At 49.9% G+C, this 21,727-nt stretch overlaps 1 protein-coding gene across 2 annotated transcripts in view; it reads left to right on the top strand.

The window, feature by feature from the left end:
- Nucleotides 1-389: 389 nt before the first annotated feature.
- Nucleotides 390-21,727, top strand: part of FLI1 (Fli-1 proto-oncogene, ETS transcription factor) — a 112,690-nt gene continuing 91,352 nt past the window's right edge. Inside the window, exons 1-2 of one of the 2 annotated variants that reach the window (XM_064173140.1) lie at nt 390-658; nt 2,601-2,682. In XM_064173140.1, the coding sequence (XP_064029210.1) occupies nt 2,644-2,682 (39 nt within the window). In that variant the 5' untranslated portion in view covers nt 390-658; nt 2,601-2,643. Of the gene's footprint in view, nt 659-2,598; nt 2,683-15,588; nt 15,662-21,727 lie in introns of those variants that run through there. The other variant, XM_064173141.1, reaches the window with a different exon arrangement.

Genomic DNA, 21,727 nt, shown 5'->3' with positions numbered 1-21,727 from the left:
GTCGGGTGGGGGGGGGGAGAGCTCAAAGCAAGAAACGATGATTTAAAAACGGATATTTGAAACTTCCTCAGTTAAAAAAATAAGGGGGCTGGGGGGGGGAGGGTTAAAGCAGCACTTGAGCTCCACTCAGCGTCTCTTTTCGGTTTGACTCCTCGGCAATATTTGGTAAAGAAAGTGAAGAAAGTTGTGAATTTTCTTTCTTTCTTTTTTTTTTTTTTTAACCCCTCCTCCTCTTTTTATTTTGGTCGCTCTTTAAATTCGCGATTGGCTCCAGGTGAAGATGTCAGCGAGCTACGATTAATCTGAGGGAGCAGCTGAAATATTGATAAGGAGGGGAGGTGGGGAAAAAAACAAGGCAAAAACGGAAATCAAACGAAAAGTAGAGGGCACAGAAGAGAGGGAAAGGAAAACACATCCTGGAGCTGCGAGCATTACAGAAGCCCCCTGAGGAAATGCCTGGTTGATGCAGCCTGTCTGGACGGGCTGGGAAATTTCACTTCAACGCCGCTCTGGAGCTCCCCAAATTTAAACTCTCCTCTTTGGCAAAGCTGCAGCGGCAGGGTAGTAACCCAGGACTGGTGGGGAGTTCTCTTTTGGGGTCTCAACCTGGATTTTTACAAGCGGGGCTGCCGCTGGTTGAGGGGAAAGGGTATAAAAGGTGAGTCGTTTAAATACTAGGAATAAAAAAAAGGGAGAAGCGAGTCTGAAAGTGGCTTTTAAAAGGCCCTTTTATGATGCGATTGATATATAACCCACAGCAGCCTCCTGAAGGCTGCCTCCAAATAGAATTTATTGAGAATTATAGGAGGGTGGTGATGGGGGGAGAGCTAAAGAGGGGGTCAAGCCCCCCTGATATGTGAATCCTTCACCCTAGAAAGTTCACTGGCTGAGCAAAATCACCTTCTGCCTCCCCTTACAACCTCTCCCCCCTCCCCGAGTCGCAAGCTCAGCAGCAAAAGAAACTGGAATGCGTTAGGAGGGGAGGAGGACAGAGAGAAGGAATTGGACTTATCAGAAACACATTGTCCCTTTTTGGAAGCGGCTGCCCCTCTGCCAGCTGGCCGCCCAGCAAATGCTCCCCAAATCCATACAAATCAAACGGGGGGGGCTTTATGGGCAGAGAGAGGATTTTGCCTTTTCCAGAGCTGGTTTGGGTTTTGTTTGGTTTTATTTCGGTGCGGTTTGTTCGTTTCTAGGTTGGTTAGGATTTGGGGGTTTGGTTTTGTTTGGTCTTTTAGGGGTTTGGTTGGTTGGTTGGGTTTTTTTTTCCCCCTCTCTGCGTTTATTTTCAGGTGTTTTGAAGCTGATTTTAATTTGGGGGAGGGGGCGGAGGTGTTTCCCTGCTCTTTGACGATGCTGGGGGTAAGGAAGGGTGTTCAACGGGATTATCCCCCCGGCTTGGGAAGCAGAAACAGCGGTGCGGGCTCCTTCATTAACCAAAGGAGAGGACTTCATGCTTAAGCAATGTCTGGGCTATTTTGAAGCCGGACAGAGCTCGCTGGATGCAAAATTGAGCCCTCACAGGTTTCGTTGGAAATCTTGATTTAAAAACAACCCCCAGCCCAGGGCGCTCACCGCTTGTGCGCAGCTTTGAAGCGTGTTTCCCCCTCTGCAGGATGATTTTTGATCCCGTAGCAAATTCTGCCTAAATGCCAATTTTCCCCCCGCCTTTCCACCCGGGGACCTGCGAAAGAGCAGCAGTGAGAAGCTGCTAAAGGCAGGGGAGTGGGGAACGGGAATCCTCCTTCTTAACGATGCACTAATTACAGTCAGCTAATTGCTTTCTGGCGCTTTCCAAAGGGAATAAAGACCTAAACTCGTAGGAAAAAAAATCCTTGTGGGATATTTTAGCGAGGGCAGGTTTCTTTTCCCAGTACGTTTTGGACGGTCGACGTTAATCTGTGTAATGATGATTGGGGAGGGGAGCAGAGGCAAGGGGGGGGAAAATCCCTGTCTTAGAAGCATAGAAGAGATGAGCTTTATCCGAAATAGTCTGTCAAGCTTAGGGGGGTTTATTGCTGTTTGGAAGGATATTTCCGCTCGCTAATTTTATTTTTCCCCTTTTTTTTTGGGGGGGTGGGGGGTGGAGGGAAGGTTAAATTTATTGTTTAATTATTAGCGGTGAGAAAGGTTCTTTAAATCAAGCGAGGCCGGTGGGTTAATGGCTCGGGCTGGTTTCAATGAGTCGCGAAAGGCAACTGCTACAAGTCAATAGGGTTAACTGGTCTCGACATGAGAACACGAGTATTTCAGCCGGGTTTTAATTGTTGGAGCAGAAATTCCGTTAATCAAACGTCAAACGGTTTTCTCCCTCACTCCACCTCCTCCTGGTTGAAAGCGAAGTAGGTTCTTTTCCCCGAGGAAGAGGAATCCAAAAGCAAAACCGCAGCGTTTGTGAAAGCAGAGAAATAAAACTGGGCTTTAGGAAGTCCTGCCTATTAATTAGCTGTTAGTTACTGTGGTGGATGTTTCTCGGAGCCTTTTTCGAGGCACGTTGGAGGCTTCATCGCTTCTCTTTAACTACTAATCCTTAAGCAAGACTTGGTTTCTTCTTTTCTTTCTAGACACTCATCTAATTTGGTTTGCTTTCTTCGTTTCAGGTCGATTTTAGGACCTTTAAATACATCCCTTAAACAAGTAAGGATGTTTCAGACTGTCCCAGACACTTCGTCTTACGTCAAGGTAAGACATGACAGCATCTTTAAACAGGTAATGTCCAAAGTTACAATCCTCCAAAACCTCACCGTGTCAATTGCAAACCTTGTTCCTGTTCTCAGTGCATCTTAGCAGAGAAAATCTCTTTCTCCAGCAGTTAAAAGTCTCAAGTATCACAGCTATTGTTGTGGAGCTATGTGGGCTTGAGCTAAAAGCTGTATCATCAGGGATCAGCAATATGTTAAAGTGGTTTTGGTGTTTATAACTGGTTGATGTTTGATGGTTTGTGTTCTAAGTGGTGTTAGAGTGAGAGCATCCTGAGCCGCATTATAGCAGTGGGTTGCTGCTCTGAAAGCAATAAGACAGCAGTGGTGAGCTGCCAGCCTTATATCATAGTGGTTTCTTAAATTGGCTTCCAGTTTTCTGACTTCCTAGATACCATTTAGCCCCAAACCAGAGCTAAGTGTCATTTAATATCCCTCTCTCCTCTTCTGCCCAACTCCTGCATTCAGTGTGCAAGATGATACGCCGAGTGACAGGGCTCTGAAAGGTACAGTTCAAAATGGATTTAGGGAGAGGGAGGGAAACATTTAATGAGTTAAACCAAAACATCTCTTCCAGTCAGTGAAGAAGTGAGTTGTCACACCAGGCAAGGCAATATAACACTGGGATTCCTTCCAGTCTTATGGTTTTCCTTGTGTGATGCTTTCATAGAAGTCATGAGAAAAGGACTTCATTTGGCTTTGTTGCTATCAGTTAGTGCCAGATGCTACTGATCCTACCCTCTTGAGTGGTTGGATATATAAATATATGCAAAATTGATCTTAGAAGGTACTTTGGTGGGCCACTTCTACCTAAAGATGAAAACAAACCCCAAAGAAAGGCTGGCACAGCCTTGTCCCTTTATACCTCCACCAGGTACCCCAGAGAAGGTCTGGCACAGCCTTGTCCCTTTATGCCTCCACCAGGTACCCCAGAGAAGGTCTGGCACAGCCTTGTCCCTTTATACCTCCACCAGGTACCCCAGAGAATGGCTGGCACAGCCTTGTCCCTTTATACCTCCACCAGGTACCCCAGAGAAGAGTTGGCACAACCTTGTCCCTTTATATGTCCATTGGGTACCCCAGAGAAGAGCTGGCACAGCTTTGTCCCTTTATACCTCCATCAAGTACCCCAGAGAATGGCTGGCACAGTCTTGTCCCTTTATACCTCTATCAAGTACCCCAAAGAAGGGCTGGCACAGCCTTGTCCCTTTATGCCTCCACCAATCACTATATCATATTTGACATCATCTAAGTTATTTTCCACAACAGCTCCCAAGAATGTAAATAAAGCAAGCCTGGGACATCTGGGTTACATGTTTAAGGCCAGGCAACATGCAGGGGAAATCTAAACCACAAGCCTCCTCTTCTCCATGAAGAAAGACAGAAGGGTGTTAGCTAGAGCTGGCTGGATAATTTGTAATGTGTAATTCAGTACAGGAATTGACTTTGTTATTATTTTTATCTCCCTTTTAATCAAAGATCCATGCACCAACTGTGATTTTTCCCATCCCTCTACACTGGTAATTATTCACTGCATGATTTCTGTGCCTAATCCCTCGGCTATGACTCATGTTGGGAGCACTTTGTTAGAGCTATCAGCATTTGAAATGGAAGTGTGGTGGGATGACTCCTGGCTCATGTGGCTTTAGTTGTGTTCCTTGACTGGGTGAAGTTGTGCAGCGCTCTGGGCCAGGTTTCTAGGGCAGATCTGACCAGGAACAGTCAGGTTTGCACATTCAGTTGGTATCCCCCCAAAGCATACTCCTAACTCAATGCTTCAGGGCATGTTGGTGATTCAATTCTGTTTATTAAGCTTGTATAGCTTTAGAGCAGAATGTGGAGAATGATTTCTGTGCCTACTCCAGAGGCTGAGGGAGCTGGGGGTGTGCAGCCTGCAGAAGAGGAGGCTCAGGGCAGAGCTCATTGCTGTCTGCAGCTACCTGAAGGGAGGTCGTAGCCAGGTGGAGGTTGGGCTCTTCTCTTAGGCAAGCAGCAATAGAACAAGGGGACACAGTCTCAAGCTGTGCCAGGGCAGATTCAGGCTGGATGTTAGGAGGAAGTTGTTGTCAGAGAGAGTGATTGGCATTGGAATGTGCTGCCCAGGGAGGTGGTAGAGTGGCTGTGGCTGGAGGTGTTGAAGCCAAGCCTGGCTGGGGCACTTAGTGCCATGGTCTGGTTGCTTGGGTAGGGCTGGGTGCTAGGTTGGACTGGCTGAGCTTGGAGCTCTCTTTCAACCATCTTGATTCTATGATCCCTTGGCTATGACTCATTTTGGGGGCACTTTGTTAGGGCTGTCAGCATTTAAAATGGAAGTGTGGTGGGATGACTCCTGGCTTGTATGACTTTAGTTGTGTTCCTTGACTGGGTGAAGTTGTGTGGCTCTCTGAGCCAGGTTTCTAGAGCAAATCCAACCAGGAGCAGTCAGGTTTGTGCATTCATTTGGTATAACCCCAGTGGTTGGTATTCCTAACTCAATGTTTCAGGGCATGTTGGTGATTCAATTCTGTTTATTAAGCTTGTGTAGCTTTAGAGCAGAATCTGGAGAATAGAAGCTGTGGGAAACAGAAATCCAAGTCTCACTAAAGCAAAACCACTCCAAGTCCCAGGCAAGAAAGACATTGCATAATCCATGCCTGGCTTTAACATGAATGGCTATGGGGGAAGTGATCTGAGCTGGTTTCTGTTTACAATGAAGAGATGAAGGTCCTTTGACATCCTATCTTATGGTATTGTTGCCTTTGGTCAGGAGAGTACACCCAGCCTCAGAATTCCTTTTGAATTAAGTGGAACCAAGATCCAGGCCTAAACAGTGTCGCATTCCATCTGGATTGGGTGAGCCTGTCCATTACTGTGTTGTGAGAGCCTTCTCATCACAGACAGTCCTGCAGGCAGAGTGCTTGGACAAGTCTCTCTTCCCATCAGTTTGGGGCTGGACTTGTATCCAGTGTTTCAGAGGTGAAGGGATGAATGAGCTGTGTGATTCTGACCTTTTATTCCAACCCTTCATCCTCAGTTGCCATTATTTTGGGCAAGGACCTTGACTCTGCTGGTTGATCTGTAAAGCTTCCTTCACACCAGTGAAGTGACTTGTTCCTGGGCTTAAACTCAACAGGATTCTGACAGGAGTCTCTGAAGACTGAGCCAAAGTCTTCTGAAGACAAAGGAAACATCTCCCATTGACTCTTAAGAGTTTTAAATTGGGCAACTCAGCACCAGTGGTGCAAAATAGATCATTCAGAGCAGCGAGGTTGTTCTTTAGGAACATGGTTGAACACCACAAGGATGCTCAGAGGGATGGAGCTGCTCTGCTCTGAGGAGAGACTGAAAGAGTTTAGGCTGTGCAGCCTGGAGAGGAGAAATCTCCCAGCTGACCTTATTGTGACTCTTCAGTATCTGAAGGGGGCTACAAGAAAGCTGGGGAGGGACTTTGTAGGCTGTCAGGTAGGGATAGGGCTGGAGGGAATGGAACAAAGCTGGAAATGGGGAGAGTCAGACTGGATGTGAGAAGTTGTTCAGCATGAGAGTGGTGAGAGCCTGGAAGGGGTTGCCCAGGGAGGTAGTTGAAGCCTCCTCCCTGGAGGTGTTTAAGGCCAGGCTGGATGAGGCTCTGGACAGCCTGATCTAGTGTGAGGTGTCCCTACCCATGGCAGGGGGTTGGAACTGGCTGATCCTGGTGATCCCTTCCAACCCTGACTGGTTCTATGATTCTAAACACAGGAGAATTAGAACCTTACACACAAGGGTTGGGATGATCTCTGTCCTCAGAGAGTTTGGTGACAGCTTCCACTGACTCAAATGCATCCAGAGCCACCAGGGATCACAGCAGTGACCAATTCATAGGTAGAAATGGGATTGAGTGATGATCTAGGCAGGTAGTTAGGGAAGGTGGGTGTGGATGCTTGGTGTTCTGAGCAGGACATTTCAACTCTCTTCCACCACTTGTTCAAATATGAAGTAAGAGTAGGTCACTGCTCAGACTTAGCCAGCACCTGACCTTTGAGGACTTCTGCAGTGGTAGTGGGTGAGAGATTTGGCAAGCAGAAGACTGACCTCCAGCTCTCCTCTCTTCCCAGATCTTTTCCTTGTTATCATTTCCTTTCGTGTCATTCCTTCTCCAAGACAAAAACTTCACTTGCTTGTCTAGTGGGAGAAAGGATGAGGTTATTTATGGCCTTCCTGGGGTCCCAGCTCATGATGTGTACACTACCCCTGTTACACAGCAGAAAAAAAACAGCAAGATTGGGGGCAGCATCTTCTATAAATTCTCTTGGACAACTGCATGGTGTAGATAAACTTCATGTTTGTTCTGAGCCTTGAACTGAAAAATGCCAGAACTGAGAGGGGGTTGCTAGCAGGGTGCTCCCCAGGAGCAACAAATTCCCTGCCATCCCCCTGGGGTGCAAAATAACCTTCAGGCTGTGCTGGGTTGTTTTTTTTCTGGTCATGGCTTTCAAAATGCTAAAGGGAGGAATGGGGCTGAAGGAGGATTTCAGGTTTAGAACTGACTGCTTTAACAAGGATGCTTTATGTTGAGTCACACTGGTGAAGTTGAGCTTCTCAAGGGTTGTAACCTTGGTTTACATCAAAGGATGTATGGATCTGTATGTAAGGTCCTCTAGGACCTCATGCCAGGACTACCCAATCTTCTCCCTCACACCTCTTGCTGTGATCAAGGGGTAGGAAATCACAACTATAAAAAGTCATTTTTGGTCCTTTCTGGCTTGTTCTGTGTAACTGATAAAGCATTTCTATCCCTCATGCCATTATGGGATGTGCTGATCTGTGAGTACTCAATAACTGACAGTGTATCTGAGGGTGCTAATCTCATCTAAACGCCAGCATTTGACTTTAGAGAATGAAACATGTCAGATAATTGGGAAATTAGATCTTGAAAGACAGCCCTGGAATCCTGGCTGTGGGGGTATGGAAGGAATTAGGGCTCTAAGCAAAGCAACATGACCTCTGAATAGTGAATTTTTAATTATTACCATTGCTACAAGTTACTCAAGGCCACAGCAGCCTCCACTCCCCTTCTGCACTGCCAGTCTGTGGTTTAATGAGTGTGCAGAGGTTGTAGAAGAGTAATTGGGGGGGTGGTGGTGTTGTTCATCCAAGCTTTTCTTATGCTCATCTCCTCTTCTAGCCCTCCCTTCCCTGCACAGTGTCATTGCTTCTGCTTTCAGTTCCCCAGTTTGTAAACCCAACTCCTTCCCCTGCCCTCTCCAACTCTTAGAGCTCTGCAGGTTTTGGGTGAACCTCCTGGGGCTGGGGTGAACCCTCCAGTTCCAGAGTGAACGTCCCTGCTCCTGAAGCCCCTTTTCCAGGTGCCAGTCCAGCTTCAACACCCTAGGGCAGGGCTGAACCTTCCAGAACTAGGATGACACCACCCCGTCCCTCTTCTCTTGGAGTCCCTTTTCTGGCTGCCAGCCCTGCCTGTTTGAGGGTAAAGTCTCTTGATCAGTGGAGAAGCCAAAGGAGAGGATAGCAGCACTCCCCATCCCACAGGAGCAGGGATCCTGGCATCATCCCTGCTTTTCCCCTCCTTTCCACCCTGCAAGCGTAGGTCTCCTCGCTTTGCAAACAGATTTCACACAGCCATAACGTTTGTGGTGGAGCACAAAGGAGCATATTCACGGAGGCACAAGAGTCTGGGTGGCTGGAAACAATATTTGGGTTGTTCTTGCCTTTGCTCTGCTTGGAAGGTTGACAGAAGCCCTGGAGAGAGAGAAGGATTTGGTTGGGGTTCTTTCTTAAGGACAAAACAGTGGGATTTGCTTCAGAGCAAGCAACACCAACAGACCCTGACATGGACACATCACTTTTTCCCACTGAACAGGTTGCAAGGGAAGAGTATCCCGTTATTCCATAGGGTTCTTTGCATCAGGGATGATGCCTGATGAGTAAGCCAAGGGGAAGGTGAGCAGAAGGACCTGTGCCCATCCCATAGGTGCTCAGGGATGCTGGGGGCATGTAGAGCAGACCCAAACCTGCTCTTAGGAAGAGCTGGAGGAACTTAGCTTGGGAGAAAAGGGGGAAACAAAGCCTTCAAGGACCTGTTTTATCTCAGCTTAGCATTTCAGCCCCTCCCATCCCGGTTTGGGACACTTGGGACCTCCCACCTGGGGCCAGGCACCTCCAGAGAAGGTGCAGTTTGCAGTAGCTGTGTGAGCACTCAGGTCGTGATGATTAACCGACTCCAGTTCCTTTCCCTTTCTTCCTCTGGCGCTCATTTCTGGAGGCAGAGAAGTTGTTAGACTTTAGCAGGTCGTTGATTAATGCTTTGTGACAACAAGAGGCTGGAGGACATAGCTCTTGTTTGCACCTCCCTCCTCATTTCAAACAGAAAAAACACCCTTTCCATTTCCCACTGTCCAGCCAATCCTGCCTCCCCCCTACTCCATTCCTAACGTGGAGAAGGGTTGGAATCATTTCATCTCCTTCCCCCTCCTCCATTCCCAGTGTGAAGGGTTGGAATCATTTCATCTCCTTTTCCCCCCTCCATTCTCTATGTGGAGAAGGGTTGGAATCATTTCATCTCCTCTTTACTTCCAAGACACTGCTTGGATTTCTCTCCTCCCATGCTCACGGTGGGGAAGGGCTGGGATGGCTTCTTCCCTGGTTTACTTCCAGTTGGGATTTGGGTGAAGAAGATGAGGAAAACATAGTTTCTGTTCTGGAGAAGGTGGGGAAATGTTGTTTCTCTCCTGGCAAGGCAGCATTGTGGAGCTTTCTAAAAGAAACCAGGCTCTGGGGCACCAGGGCTGAGCTTTTGGAGTGATTCTGCCTATAGACAGCACCAACCCATCTCCCTCCCTGCCTCCTGGCTCCGTTTGAAGGAAAGCATCCCCCAATATGCTGGATCCAGGGAATTTCATTGAATCATGGAATCATTTGGGTTGGAAAAGGCTTTAAGTTTATCAAGTCCAACTGCTCTCTAACCCTACCAACTCTGCTGTTAAACCACGTCCCTTAGCACCACATCTCTGCTGTGTATTCCAGCTCTGCCTCTAGAGAGAAAGGAGGGAAAAAAAGGAAGAAAAATGAACTCTTAAAGGGGGGGGAACAATAATAATCTTTGCTGCAAATCTCCAAATAGCTGAGGTCTGAGGGAACAAATTCAAAGCAGGCTTGGAGGCCTGAAGAAGAGAAGTTGGAGAGAACGATTCCATTCCGTTCAAGCGCATCAAGGGTCTCGCTGGAGTCGTGTTTGGCTAAGGTCAGACGAGTCTGGGCTCCTCCAATAAAAATAAATCTCAAATTAATTATGGCCTCAAGCAAGGGGCCAGACATTCAGAGCCAGTGTGCTGCAGCCTGGGGTTTGGGGTTGGGTTTTTTTTTGGTGCTGTTTCTTCTTTTTTTGTTGTTTTGCTTTTGCCCTTCCAGTATTTTTGTTTGGTCGATAATTGTAGGCTGAAGGGGAGGAAAAGAGGGCAAGGGGCTGGTTTCCTGGGATGTGGAGCTCAAAGGAAACCAAGCAGGATGCTGCTTGTGCCCTGCTCGTTTGAGAGGCAGCTTCAAAACATCTTCTCCCCACTGCTTTTCAGATGTTATGTTTTCTTTAGCAGTGATCAGCAGGGAATAACTTTCCAGCTTCAAGCTCCCAAATCCCAGGGGTTGTTCCTGTAGGCCAAGGAGCAGGAGGGACTCAATCTTTTATTTGTGAGTCAGGAAAACTCCACTGCTTCATTTTAGTGCTCTAGCAGAGCAGAGGTTTGCCACGTTAGGTTTGTTTAGGATCAGGATTCATTTCTATGGGTGGAATCATAGAATCAACCAGGTTGGAAGAGACCTCGAAGCTCAGCCAGCCCAACCTAGCACCTAGCCCTATCCAGTCATCCAGACCATGGCACTAAGTGCCCCAGCCAGGCGTGGCTTCAACACCTTCAGAGATAACAACTCCACCATCTCCCTGGGCAGCCCATTCCGATGCCAATCACTCTCTCTGACAACAACTTCCTTCTAACATCCAGCCTGGACTTCCCCCCAGGCACAACTTGAGGCTGTGTCCCCTTCTTCTGTCCCTGGCTGCCCAGCTGGCTACAGCCTCCCTTCAGGTAGTTGTAGCCAGCAATGAGCTCTGCCCTGAGCCTCCTCTGCTGCAGGCTGCATACCCCCAGCTCCCTCAACCTCTCCTCACAGGGCTGTGCTCCAAGCCCCTCCCCAGCCTTGCTGCCCTGCTCTGGACACCTTCCAGCACCTCAACATCTCTTTGGAATTGAGGAGCCCAGAACTGGACACAGCACTCAAGATATCCCAGGGCTGTAGTTTTGGGGTGATTTATTGCTTTGGCTTTGTTTTATTTGTTTTTTACACTTGTGAGAATGTGAGGTTTAGAAAATAAAAAACAGTGAGTTTTTTGTTCCAGCATGGAGCTGGTGCTGGAGAAAACTCAGGTCTGAATGTTTTAAATGTTTTCTGAAGCTGGTGGGGTCAAGACTGGAGCAGAATAGCCCCTGACCTCCTGCAGATACAGCTGTGGGGGTGACAAATGATAGTAAATATTATAAGTATGATAGAGATGAGACAATATATGTGAAATGTTTATATAGAGAGGACATGCACAGCAAAATACCTAGCACAAGGTATGTAAATGCCTGTAGAAAGGAAACTAATTAAGAAAAACATAGCTATTGTCCCACTTAGTGGCTAATGAATGGGAAATGAGCCATTTTCTAGCCATATAATCAAGGTGTGGTTGGTTTCTGAGGCTCCCCTTCCCCTATTCGCCCTCTTAGCTCAAACCACAGTCCCAGACTGGGAGTTAAGCAGAGCTCAGCTGGTGCTGTTCGGGTAAGAAATAAGGCAAATTCTTTTCCCATCCTCCAAAAGGAATCCCTCTGAGCTGCAAGTGAGGCCCAGGAAGGTTTGCATGATGTTTGTTCCTCTGGAATAAGTTGACTGCTTTAATTATGATGTGATGAGAGCTAATCCTGCCTGAATTGGTGAGGGGGAAAATGCACATCTCTGAGGTTAGGTAGTCCCGAGAAGGTCCGAGGTTGAACTACAGCAAGAAATTAACTCCTTTGATACTGGATGTGAGCAGCCCTGGTGCAAATTCCCCCCTAAAAGCCTTATTAACTTCAGCCTGATCACATAGATCCAGCAGTTTCACCTCCTCTGTGCAAGGCTGCGCTTGGTGTAACGCAGTGAAAAGGATAAAGAAAGGAAGTGTGGAGATGCCAAATCTCAGCCTAATTAAAAAGGTGGCTGGAGAATTTAACTTCATTCATAAGGAGAGTGAAAAACAATCACAGTAAGTGAGGAGGAACCGATTTCTACCAGCCTGTCCCAGTGGAAGCGCCTGAAATCTTCCGTGGCTGTCAAGACCAAATGCTTTCCCAGATGTCTGGTGGTAACCACATGAATCAGATCTTGATTCCTTTACATATGCATCCCAACGTCGGGCATTTCTCAGCATCCCGTGCCCAGCCACGGCTTTTCCTCTCCCCTCCCTCTCTTCCCTCCCTCTCCAGCAGTTTCACCGCCCAGCAATCACCTGGTGTGATTCGGAGCTTGGCTCACGGAGGTTAGGAATATTCCAGCTTTTCCCAGAGAGCTGCAGATAACATTGAGGGGTTTGGAGTGTATGTGTGTGTTTTTTAAGGCAAGTCAAAACCGAAAAGCTGAAGCAAAGCTTCCATTATTCCATTGGTTGGGAGGAAAACAGATTGTCTGTTACAGTGCTTAGCAGCTCCTCTCATCGCTTTATCTCTTGGACTCGCCTCAAAACTTATTTTAGACCAAACAGGAGAGGTAAACCCGGGATCAGCCTCGGCAGACCCGGTCTAACAAGCGACCCGAGGTCGCTTAGTTTCGAGCCATCCTCAGACATGCAAAATACCCCGGGGCGGGGGTGGTGTGTTCCCGGTGCCCGTCTGGCTATAAAATGCAGTGTTAGGCTCCTAAAATATCTCTAGATGGGCTGGAGGGGGTGGGAGGTGGGGGGGGGGTCTGTTTGACATCTTCCAGCCTTTGGGATCCACCGAGGATGTGGGGCTTGCGTTGGAGCTGGGAAAAGGAGGATTGGGAAAGGTTGGGCGAGCTTTCAGGTGGCTTCTCCCCCACCTCCATCCCTACCCAGGACCTGTCACTCACACAGACTAGCCCCCCAAAACCTTCTGTGAGGTCCAGGGGCTCCTTCCAGGGTGCATTTTTCCTTCGGTGGTTAAAATTCTCAGCCTGTCGTCTCCTTCACGCCCCACCCCCGTTGTTTTTGGGGTTGTCTAGAGAGGGAAGTATTTGGGGGTTGAGAGGATGTGTTTCCCTCTCTTCCCTTTAACCTCTTTGCTTTTCTGCTCGCTGCAGCAGCTTGCCATGTGGTAAGGGTGGAGGGCGAGTGGAGAGGAGACTATTTACGAGGCGGAGGGGGGCAGGGGGGAAGGAAAATAGTAATGAGGAAAACAAAGGGTTAACCGTGATTTCTTTTAATTGAACTCCAGTTCTTGTGGCCCTAGGCAAGGGGGAGAGCTGACCCCGCTAGCAGCATCCAGATGTGCTGCTCTCCGGGGACCCCAGCGCAGACCCCTGGATTGTAAAGCAGACAGGGGGGAGGATGAGGAAGGGACTCAGGGGAAGAGGGAAGGAGGGAGGTCGGGCTGTCCCCTCTGCTTCATCCCGGCCTCCCCCCCGCCCCCTCCCCATCTCCTTTTCACCTTCCTGGCTGCAGACGGCCTCAATCGCTGGCAAGCAGCAACCCCCCCAAACCTCCAGGTCTGGTCACGTTCAGTCCCCGTGTCTGCAGCTGAAGTTAAAAATTGAGGCTGAATTGATGAGGCTAATTTTGGAGAAAGGAGGGGGGGGGGGAGAGGGAGGGCAAGGAGGGGAAGGGAAGGAGGGGCGAAGTGGGGGGATCTACATCTCTCTCCTGCCAGCGTGGGGCTGGGAGAAATCAAGTATTAATAGAGCATCCCTGCCGCAGCCGCGGTAGAAACACCAGTGGCATTATTGCATTTCCCTTTTGGAAGGGGCGGGTGCAAGATAACTTTTGGATATCATTTTTGTTCCTTCCCCCACCCCCGTTCCCCGCTTCCCCTTTTCCCCCTCCCCGTTGTTGGACTAAAGACCGGGGGGGAAACAAACAAACAAACAAAAAGCCTGGACACAACTGGCACTGGACAAGGTAATCCTCTTCCCTCCCCCACCCCCCCTTCCCTGAGATGTTTGCCGTGCAGGAGTGTCCTCCTCCTGCCTCGACACCTTTCTTTCCTTTTCTCCCTGCGTTTTCCTCCCACCCTCCGCTCCTCTCCTCGGGCTCTTTGCAGAAGTGAGGAATGAAGGACGCGCGGAGCGCTGCGCGATGTGTTCCGCTGGCGTTTGTGCAAGGGGCAGGAAAGCGGTGCGCAGGGCAGGAGCCTATTGTCTGCTTTCTTCGCCTCCTTCGGAAGGGCTCAGATTTTCCCGGAAAAAAAACCCGGAGAAACAACCAAAATATAACCCAAAAACCCAAACAGAGGACACTGCGGGGAGCGAGTCGCTTGTCTGCTGGTGGCTCCCGTTCGGACGGGAGAGCAGCGCCCGTCAGGGGCTTCTCCAGGTCTAAAGGAGACGTTTAGGAGCTGGCGATTGGGGGTTTTGCTGCTCCCACTCTGACGCTCCTGCCGCGGAGTGCAGCTGATGGGATGTTTGCGGTCGTATTTTTAGGTTAGAAAGTGGATTTAAAATATATATCTATTATTTTTAATCTCACCTCAGTGGGGTTTTAACAGCTTAGCGAGAACCTTGTTGAGAGGAGGCTGGGGAGAAGCGTTCCCAGCCCTGGAAGAGAGGTGGATGGACTTCGATGATTCCATCCATCCACCTCATCATCCTTCAGAGCCCGGTAACCCAAGCCGGGAGACGATTGGAAGTGCAGGGAAAGGGTGAGAGTGGAGAAGTCTCCTCCGCTAGCCCTCAGCCCCACTTGCAGCCTGGGTTCTAATTGCTGGGGCCGTTTGTCTGTCCCGCGTTATTGCACTTACCGCTCCTTTCTGGCAGGGACTTGGACGCTCCTTACTGGGAAGCATGAAGGAGAGGGCTTGAAATATGATTTATATAAGGTTTTAATCGCCAAACTTCTTAGTTTTCTCTGCTTGCCGCCACCGAATCGTCTTTACGAGGTAGTTGTTTGGATTTTTTTGGGTTCACTCTCCTCGGAAAAAAAAAAAAAAAAGAAGCTATAGATATATATAATTTTATTTTGCTTGTTACTGGAAAACGCATTAATGAAAAAATCTGTGGGGAGAGACGGAAATTCAGTGAGTCAGGCTAAAGCTGCTCCAGCCAAAAGAGGAGGGGGGGGGGGAAGAGAGAGAGAGAGAGGGAGAGGAAAAGCCAAACAAACCCACCCCCCCCCCCAAAAAAAACCCCCACAACCAAACCACCGCCAGCAAACCCCCTCCAAACCCCTGCGTTCAAATAAAGAGTAGGATGACACCCAGCGCTCGCCGCTGCAGTTTTGGGGTGCAAAGCAAAGGTCCGCGTTGGGCTGGCAGCTCCGGCGACAAACAGTAGGTAGGAGCTATTGTTCTGCTCTTATCTAAATGGAGCAAATATCCTGTCCGTAAAATAGAGAGAGATATTTATTTATATATAGAGAGAAGGGTGGGTGGTTTTTTTTTTTCCTACCCAGAAGGCAGGACCAGCCGAGGGACGAAAGTCCTCCTCGAGTGACTTCACTTCCCAAAATTAGCAGAAAAAAACGTTTCATCCGGTTAACTGTCTCTTTCGCTCCGCTGCGAGAAGCTGAGTTTAAAGAAAGGGGGGGAAAAAAGAAAGAGAGAGAGAGAGAGAGAGAGAGCGTCTCGGAGAGAGGAGGAGAGGGGGCTACGGGGGAAAAAAAGCAGAACCCCTGGCAGGGCAGGGAGGGAAGCGAACAGGGAAAAGAACAAACTTCAGGAGGCTTCGGTTGCAGGCTAAACCGGGTCAATGTGTGGAATATTGCTGGTACCGGCTGGAAGTTGTTCTAGATGGACGGCACTATTAAGGTAAGGGGGAGGGGGGGGGGAACAGGAGGGCTTGGGGGACCTCCTGCAGCCCATGGCGGGGGTCCGGAGGCTGCGGTCCGGCTCCGTTTCCCCTCCCTGAAGCGTTCGTTCTCTTCTCTTCCTCCTCCTCTTCCTTTGCAGCAGCATATCGAGCGGCTTGGGAACTGATCGACCCGCTTGTACTCTGCTTTTAGGGGGGCAGTGTGTGGTCAGCAGCCTGCTTCCCTCTCCTACGAAATAGGGGTCCGGGGACCTGCGCGGCTCGGCGGTGACAGCTCCTGCCCCGGGGCTCTGCGCTGCCCCGGCTTGAGAGGGGGAGAAGCTAGCAGGAGGCAAAGCGGCTCCGAGCTGGCCCCAGATGTGAGCCTCTGGCTCTGATTTCCTCGCCCCAGCCCTGCTTAAAATTCACTGCTGGTTCTGGTGGTCGCCACTGTGTTTCCTCCAGGAGCTGTTTGCTTGTTGGTTTTTTGTTTTGGCGGGGGGGTGGGGGGTGGGGGGGGTGGGGGAGAGAGAAAGCTAAAGGACGCGGACGGTTTGGAGGAGAAACATCACCCCAAGCTGGGGCGAGGCAAGGGGAAGGGGAAGCAAGGAGTGTGGCAAAAAAACCACCAACATAACCAACCTCTGATGGCCTTGAGCAACCGAGGACGCTGCTGGGGCTCAGAGAGTGGTGGCTCCCCCTCTTTTCCCCCCAGCATCCAACCGGCTGATCCTTCAGCCTCTGCAAAAGCTGAACCAGGCTTTCCCCAAGCACCGTGAGGTAGATCGTGGTGATTCTCGAAGGCAAACAAGCTGAAGGATGGCTTTTTTTTTTGGGGAGGGGGTTTGGGGGGAGGGACCCTCGTGCAGTTTGTATTGTAGGGGCTCTCCTTGAGGGAGCTTTATGGTACAAGAAGCAGCTGGAAGAGAAGAGGCTCAAAGCGAGAGACTCTGTGGGTGTGTTTGGGCTGGAGGATTTCGAAAGATGCCTATCGCCTGGGTGGGGCATTGATCTCTTCTTAAAAGTCTTCTGGTTGGCTTGCCTTCGGGTTTTGTTTTTGGTTGGGTTGTTGTTTTTTGGTGGTGGTTGGTGGTGGTTCTTTTTTTTGTCTCTTTTTCTTCTCTTCTTTTTTTTTTTCTGCTGACCTGGGGAGAAAGAAGCTGCAAACTGGCAGGAACTGAAACTGTCTCCACTAGGTTGCAGCTTCTGATGAGTGTGCTGTTTGGAAGGGTCTCAAGAGGAGGGGAAAAGGAGGAAGACTAAGTGGGGAAAACGAAAGAAAGAAAGTGGATATCAGAAAGGAGGCTGAGAGGGGATCTTATTGCCCTCTGCAACTACCTAAAGGGAGGTTGTAGTGAGGCTGGAGCTGGTCTCTTCTCCCCAGTTACTAATGATAGGACAAGAGGAAATGGCCACAAGTTGCATCAGGTGAGGTTTAGGTTGGCTGTTGGGAGGAAGTTCTTTCCTGAGCAGGTGGTCAGGCACTGAACAGGCTGCCCAGAGAGGTGGTGGAGTTGCCATCCGTAGAGGTGTTTAAGAGGAGAGTGGATGTGGTGCTTGAGGCTATGGTCTGGTGATGAAGGATGCTGGGATGAAGGTTGGACTGGCTGATTCTGGTGGTCCTTTCCAACCACAGCAGTTCATAGTGCTGAGATGTTGTGCTGAGGGCTTTGGGTTAGTCAGGGACTTGTCAGTGTGAAGCTAAGGATTGGACTTGAGGAGCTTAAAGGTTTTCCCCAATCTATGAAATTCTGTGAGAGCAAGGAGCTGAAGGTACAGGATTTGGGATGTATGGTAGAAATGGGACAGGTTTTCTTCTCATGTCTGCAGCAAAAGTATCCTTGGGCCTCACTTTTAGTGCACCACAACCACCTTTGATTTGTGGAGCCCTAAATATTGTGTGGTGAAAGTGAAGAAATCTCCATCTGTACCTTTGCTGCTGGTGCACACAGGGACTTGCTCTTCTGCACAGGCCATGAGTGCCTTGCAGGATGAGGATCCTCTGAAAGCTTCAGGAGTATTCAGACTGGACATGAGAAAGTTCTTTAGCATGAGAGTGGTGAGAGCCTGGAATGGGTTGCCCAGGGAGGTGGTTTAAACACCTGGAGGTTGTTAAGGCCAGGCTGGAGGAGGCTGTGGCCAGCCTGATCTAGGGTAGGGTGTCCCTGCCCGTGGCAGGGGGCACTGGAACTGGCTGCTCCTTGTGCTCCTTTCCAATCCTGACTGATTCTGTGATTCTACTCCTGTGATCCATGCTGCTCCTGGTGCTTACCAGCAGCTCTTTCTCTTTCCATTCACCCCATGTTGCAAAGTGTTGCTGCTAACTCCCTCTTTCAGCTCCCCCACCCTGGGTTTGGAGATGAGGAACTGCGACACTTAGCAGCCTGGCCTGCAGTCACGTTGGGGAGGCTGTGGTGAAAGGAGGAACTCAGCCACATCCCAGGTCACTGCCCCAGCTTCTGGATTTGCCTGCTGGCTGCTCTGCAGCCCTTTCTCCCCTTGTTCTGCTTCTCTTGCAGACCCGAAATAATCTCTCTGTTTGAGCTAAAAGAGAGGAATTCTGGGCTCCCAGCGTGGTGGGGATTGGAAGGGACCTCTGGGGATCTCCTTTGTCCAAATCCCCTGCTGAAGCAGGGGCACCCACAGCAGCTTGCCCAGGATCACAATGCCCAGGTGGGGTTGGAGTCTCTCCAGAGTAGAAGACTCCACAGCCTCTCCGGGCAGCCTGCTCCAGGGCTCAGCACCCTCACAGCAAAGAATTTTCTCCTCCTGTTCAGATGGAATCTTCTTGGTTTGTGCCCCTTTGCCCTGCCATTTGGCACCATTGAAAAGAGCCTAGCCCCACCCTCTTGCCCCCCACTTTTAGCTCTTGCTGAGCATTGGGAAGATCTCCTCTCAGTCTGTTCTTCTTCAGTCCCAGCTCTCTCAGCCTTTCCTCCTGACAGAGGTACTCCAGGCCCCTCAGCATCTTCACAGCCTCAGCTGGGCTGTCTCCAGTAGTTCAGAAACACCAGAGCCTCCTCTTTGGTTCTTTTACTGAGCAGCTCCAGAACATCAGCAAGCTGCTGCAGGTCCCCAGGTTCTGTTTGCCACCTTCTCTAACTTAGCCCTTCTCTGTCCCACACACTGAGACCAGAGCCCTTGGCATTAGCTGGGATCTCTTTCACATGTTTTACTAGGCAGAAAAACCCCCAAAAGTGGTTCTTACAAGACTGCCAGCCCCAGACTTTGACAGGTTTGCTGCAGTTCACCACCAGAAGGAAGGGGCTAGGCCACCTTGCTTGTCTCTGGTGAAGGGCAATGAGAGAGGATGTGGCTTGAGAGGCTGCAGTGTTGTTTCATGTGCTGAGCTCTATATATAAGCCTATGCTTCAGGGGAGATTTTCCAAATTCTAGGGCAGAGGAAAGCCAACCTGTGCTGTACCCAGAGGAAAGTGAGCTTAAAAGTGGCTGTACCCTCAGGTCTGCTCTCCTGAAGGTGGGATGCATTGGTATATCTTAAAGCTGTGTGCTTCTGCTGGGAAATAACGTGACAGAAAGATGCTTGGAAGTGAATAGAGAGCGTGAAAAACACCCAAAAAGGCTTTCATTATCCAGAGTGAGAACATGGTGAGGAACTACATCTCCTGAAGAGAGGCTGTAGCCAGGTGAGGTTGGGCTCTGCTTCTAGGCAACCAGCAATAGAACAAGGGGACACAGTCTGTCTGGGGACAGAGTGGCTGAGAGCAGCCAGGCAGAGAGGGAGCTGGGGGTTCTGGTAGATAGTAGCTGAAGAGGAGGCAGCAGTGCCCAGGTGGCCAAGAGAGCCAGTGGCATCCTGGGCTGGCTCAGGAGCAGTGTGGCCAGCAGGACAAGGGAGGTTCTTCTACCCCTGTGCTCAGCACTGCTCAGGCCACACCTGGAGAGCTGTGTCCAGTTCTGGGCTCCTCCATTGCAGAGAGATGTTGAGGTGCTGGAAGGTGCCCAGAGAAGGGCAGCAAGGCTGGGGAGGGGCCCGGAGCACAGCCCTGTGAGGAGAGGCTGAGGGAGCTGGGGGTGTGCAGCCTGCAGCAGAGGAGGCTCAGGGCAGAGCTCATTGCTGTCTGCAGCTGCCTGCAGGGAGGCTGTAGCCAGGTGGGGTTGGGCTCTGCTGCCAAGCATCCAGCAACAGAGCAAGAGGACACAGCCTCAAGCTGTGCCAGGGGAGGTCCAGGCTGGATGTGAGGAGGAAGTTGTTGTCAGAGAGAGTGATTGGCATTGGAATGGGCTGCCCAGGGAGGTGGTGGAGTGGCTGTGGCTGGAGGTGTTGCAGCCAAGCCTGGCTGGGGCACTTAGTGCCGTGGTCTGGTTGGTTGGGCAGGGCTTGGTGCTAGGTTGGGCTGGCTGAGCTTGGAGCTCTCTTCCAACCTGCTTGATCCTATGAGCCAGGTGGAATCTGTGTGCCAGCATGGTTAAGAAGTTCTTCCCTCCCCGGACTCAAAACCACACCTGTCCATAGAAGGGGAGTGCTGGCAGCACAGAATGGGTACTGGAGAGGGCTATGTGTGATCAACCCAAAGCTCAGCGAATTCCAGAGATGTTGAAGTGTATTACAGGGTGTCTTTGTCTCTTCAGCAGTGCTTATTTATCTTATTAATGACATGAGAGCTTGAGAAGTGACCTCCAGAGAAATGCTTTAAAGTCTTTTGTGAAGAAAGAAGAGCAGCAAAGCTTTGCCTTTCTTAGTTCATTTCCATATTCAGTTCATACTCTGTGAGTGATGCAGAGGATGATTTGGAGCCAGTGAAACACTGCCTGATGAGGAGAGGCTGAGGGACCTTAGTCTGGAGAAGGGAAGACTGAGAGTGGATCTAATAAATGTTTATCAATATCTGAGGGCTGGGAGTCAGGAGGAGGGGGCGGACAGGCTCTGCTCACTGCTCCCTGGGATAGGACAAGGAGCAATGGATGGAAGCTGCAGCACATCTCAACACAAGGGGGAACTTCCTTACTATAAGGGTCCCAGAGCACTGGCACAGGCTCCCCAGCGAGGTTGTGGAGTCTCCTTCTCTGGAGACTTTCAAGACCTGTCTAGATGTGCTCCTGTGTGCCCTGACCTAGATTGTATGGTCCTGCTCTGGCAGGGAGGTTGGACTGGATGATCTGTTTGGGTCCCTTCCAACCCCTCACATCCTGTGAGCCTCTGAACCCATCACAGTTTGTGTTTGCACTAATTTCAGTGGATCACATTTTGATTGTATGCCTCCAGATATTCCAGCTCAGATCTACTTTGGCTTAACATCCCACTTGGGCTTAATTCACACTGGGGGTTTTGGAGGGACTTGAAGTTTGATTGCCTCAGATTAGAACAAAAAAAAAAGGGTACAACTAATCTCAGCAACGTGCCCATGTGTAGGCTTCCTTCACAAGAGCAACTGCTGCAGCTTCAAACTGGTCTAATTGTTTCAGTTCCACTTTGCATGTGGACAATGATTCAAGCAAAACGACTTGCCAAAGGCTGGCTGCTAATTAAAAGAGCTCCTTGTGTGTGCGACTGTTGCCTGCCTGCTACGAGAGCAGATCTGTCCTCACACTCTGGACATAAGATGTGGCCATCTGAAGGAGATGCAATGAAAGTTTTGCCTTAAGTAGATGGCAGGCAAAGGTGCCCCCAGCTTCTCTGGTGGTGCCTGGGGAGGTGGTGGAGTCACCGTCCCTGGGGCTGTTCAGGGCAAGATTGGACGTGGCACTTGGTGCCATGGTCTAGCCTTGAGCTCTGTGGTAAAGGGTTGGACTTGATGATCTGTGAGGTCTCTTCCAATCCTAATAATACTGTGATGCTGTGATAAAGGCTGGGGTGGGGTTCCTGCTGCAGTCGCTGTTCCTTGTCGCCTGAGAGCTGTAGGCGTTCGCCTCTCACTCCAAAACTTGGCCATCAAGCTCTCAGACTAAGGCAGGTTTCCTTTTTGAGCCACTTTTAAATGCCTGCTGTGGTGTTTTTAAGTTGCCCTGGCTTTCACCCTTTGGAGGTGGCCTTCCCCTGGCAGTGAGGCTTTGACTGCTAGGCTGAGGCTTTGCACCTCCAGATTGAGAAGGAAAGCTTAGTCGCCATCCCTGGAGGTCATAGA

This window comes from Pogoniulus pusillus, chromosome 38 (genome assembly GCF_015220805.1).
Source record: "Pogoniulus pusillus isolate bPogPus1 chromosome 38, bPogPus1.pri, whole genome shotgun sequence".
In the NCBI taxonomy this organism is placed as follows: Eukaryota; Metazoa; Chordata; class Aves; order Piciformes; family Lybiidae; genus Pogoniulus; species Pogoniulus pusillus.
The sequence above is the reverse complement of the archived record's forward strand: the minus strand, read 5'-3'. Positions and strand labels throughout refer to the sequence as shown.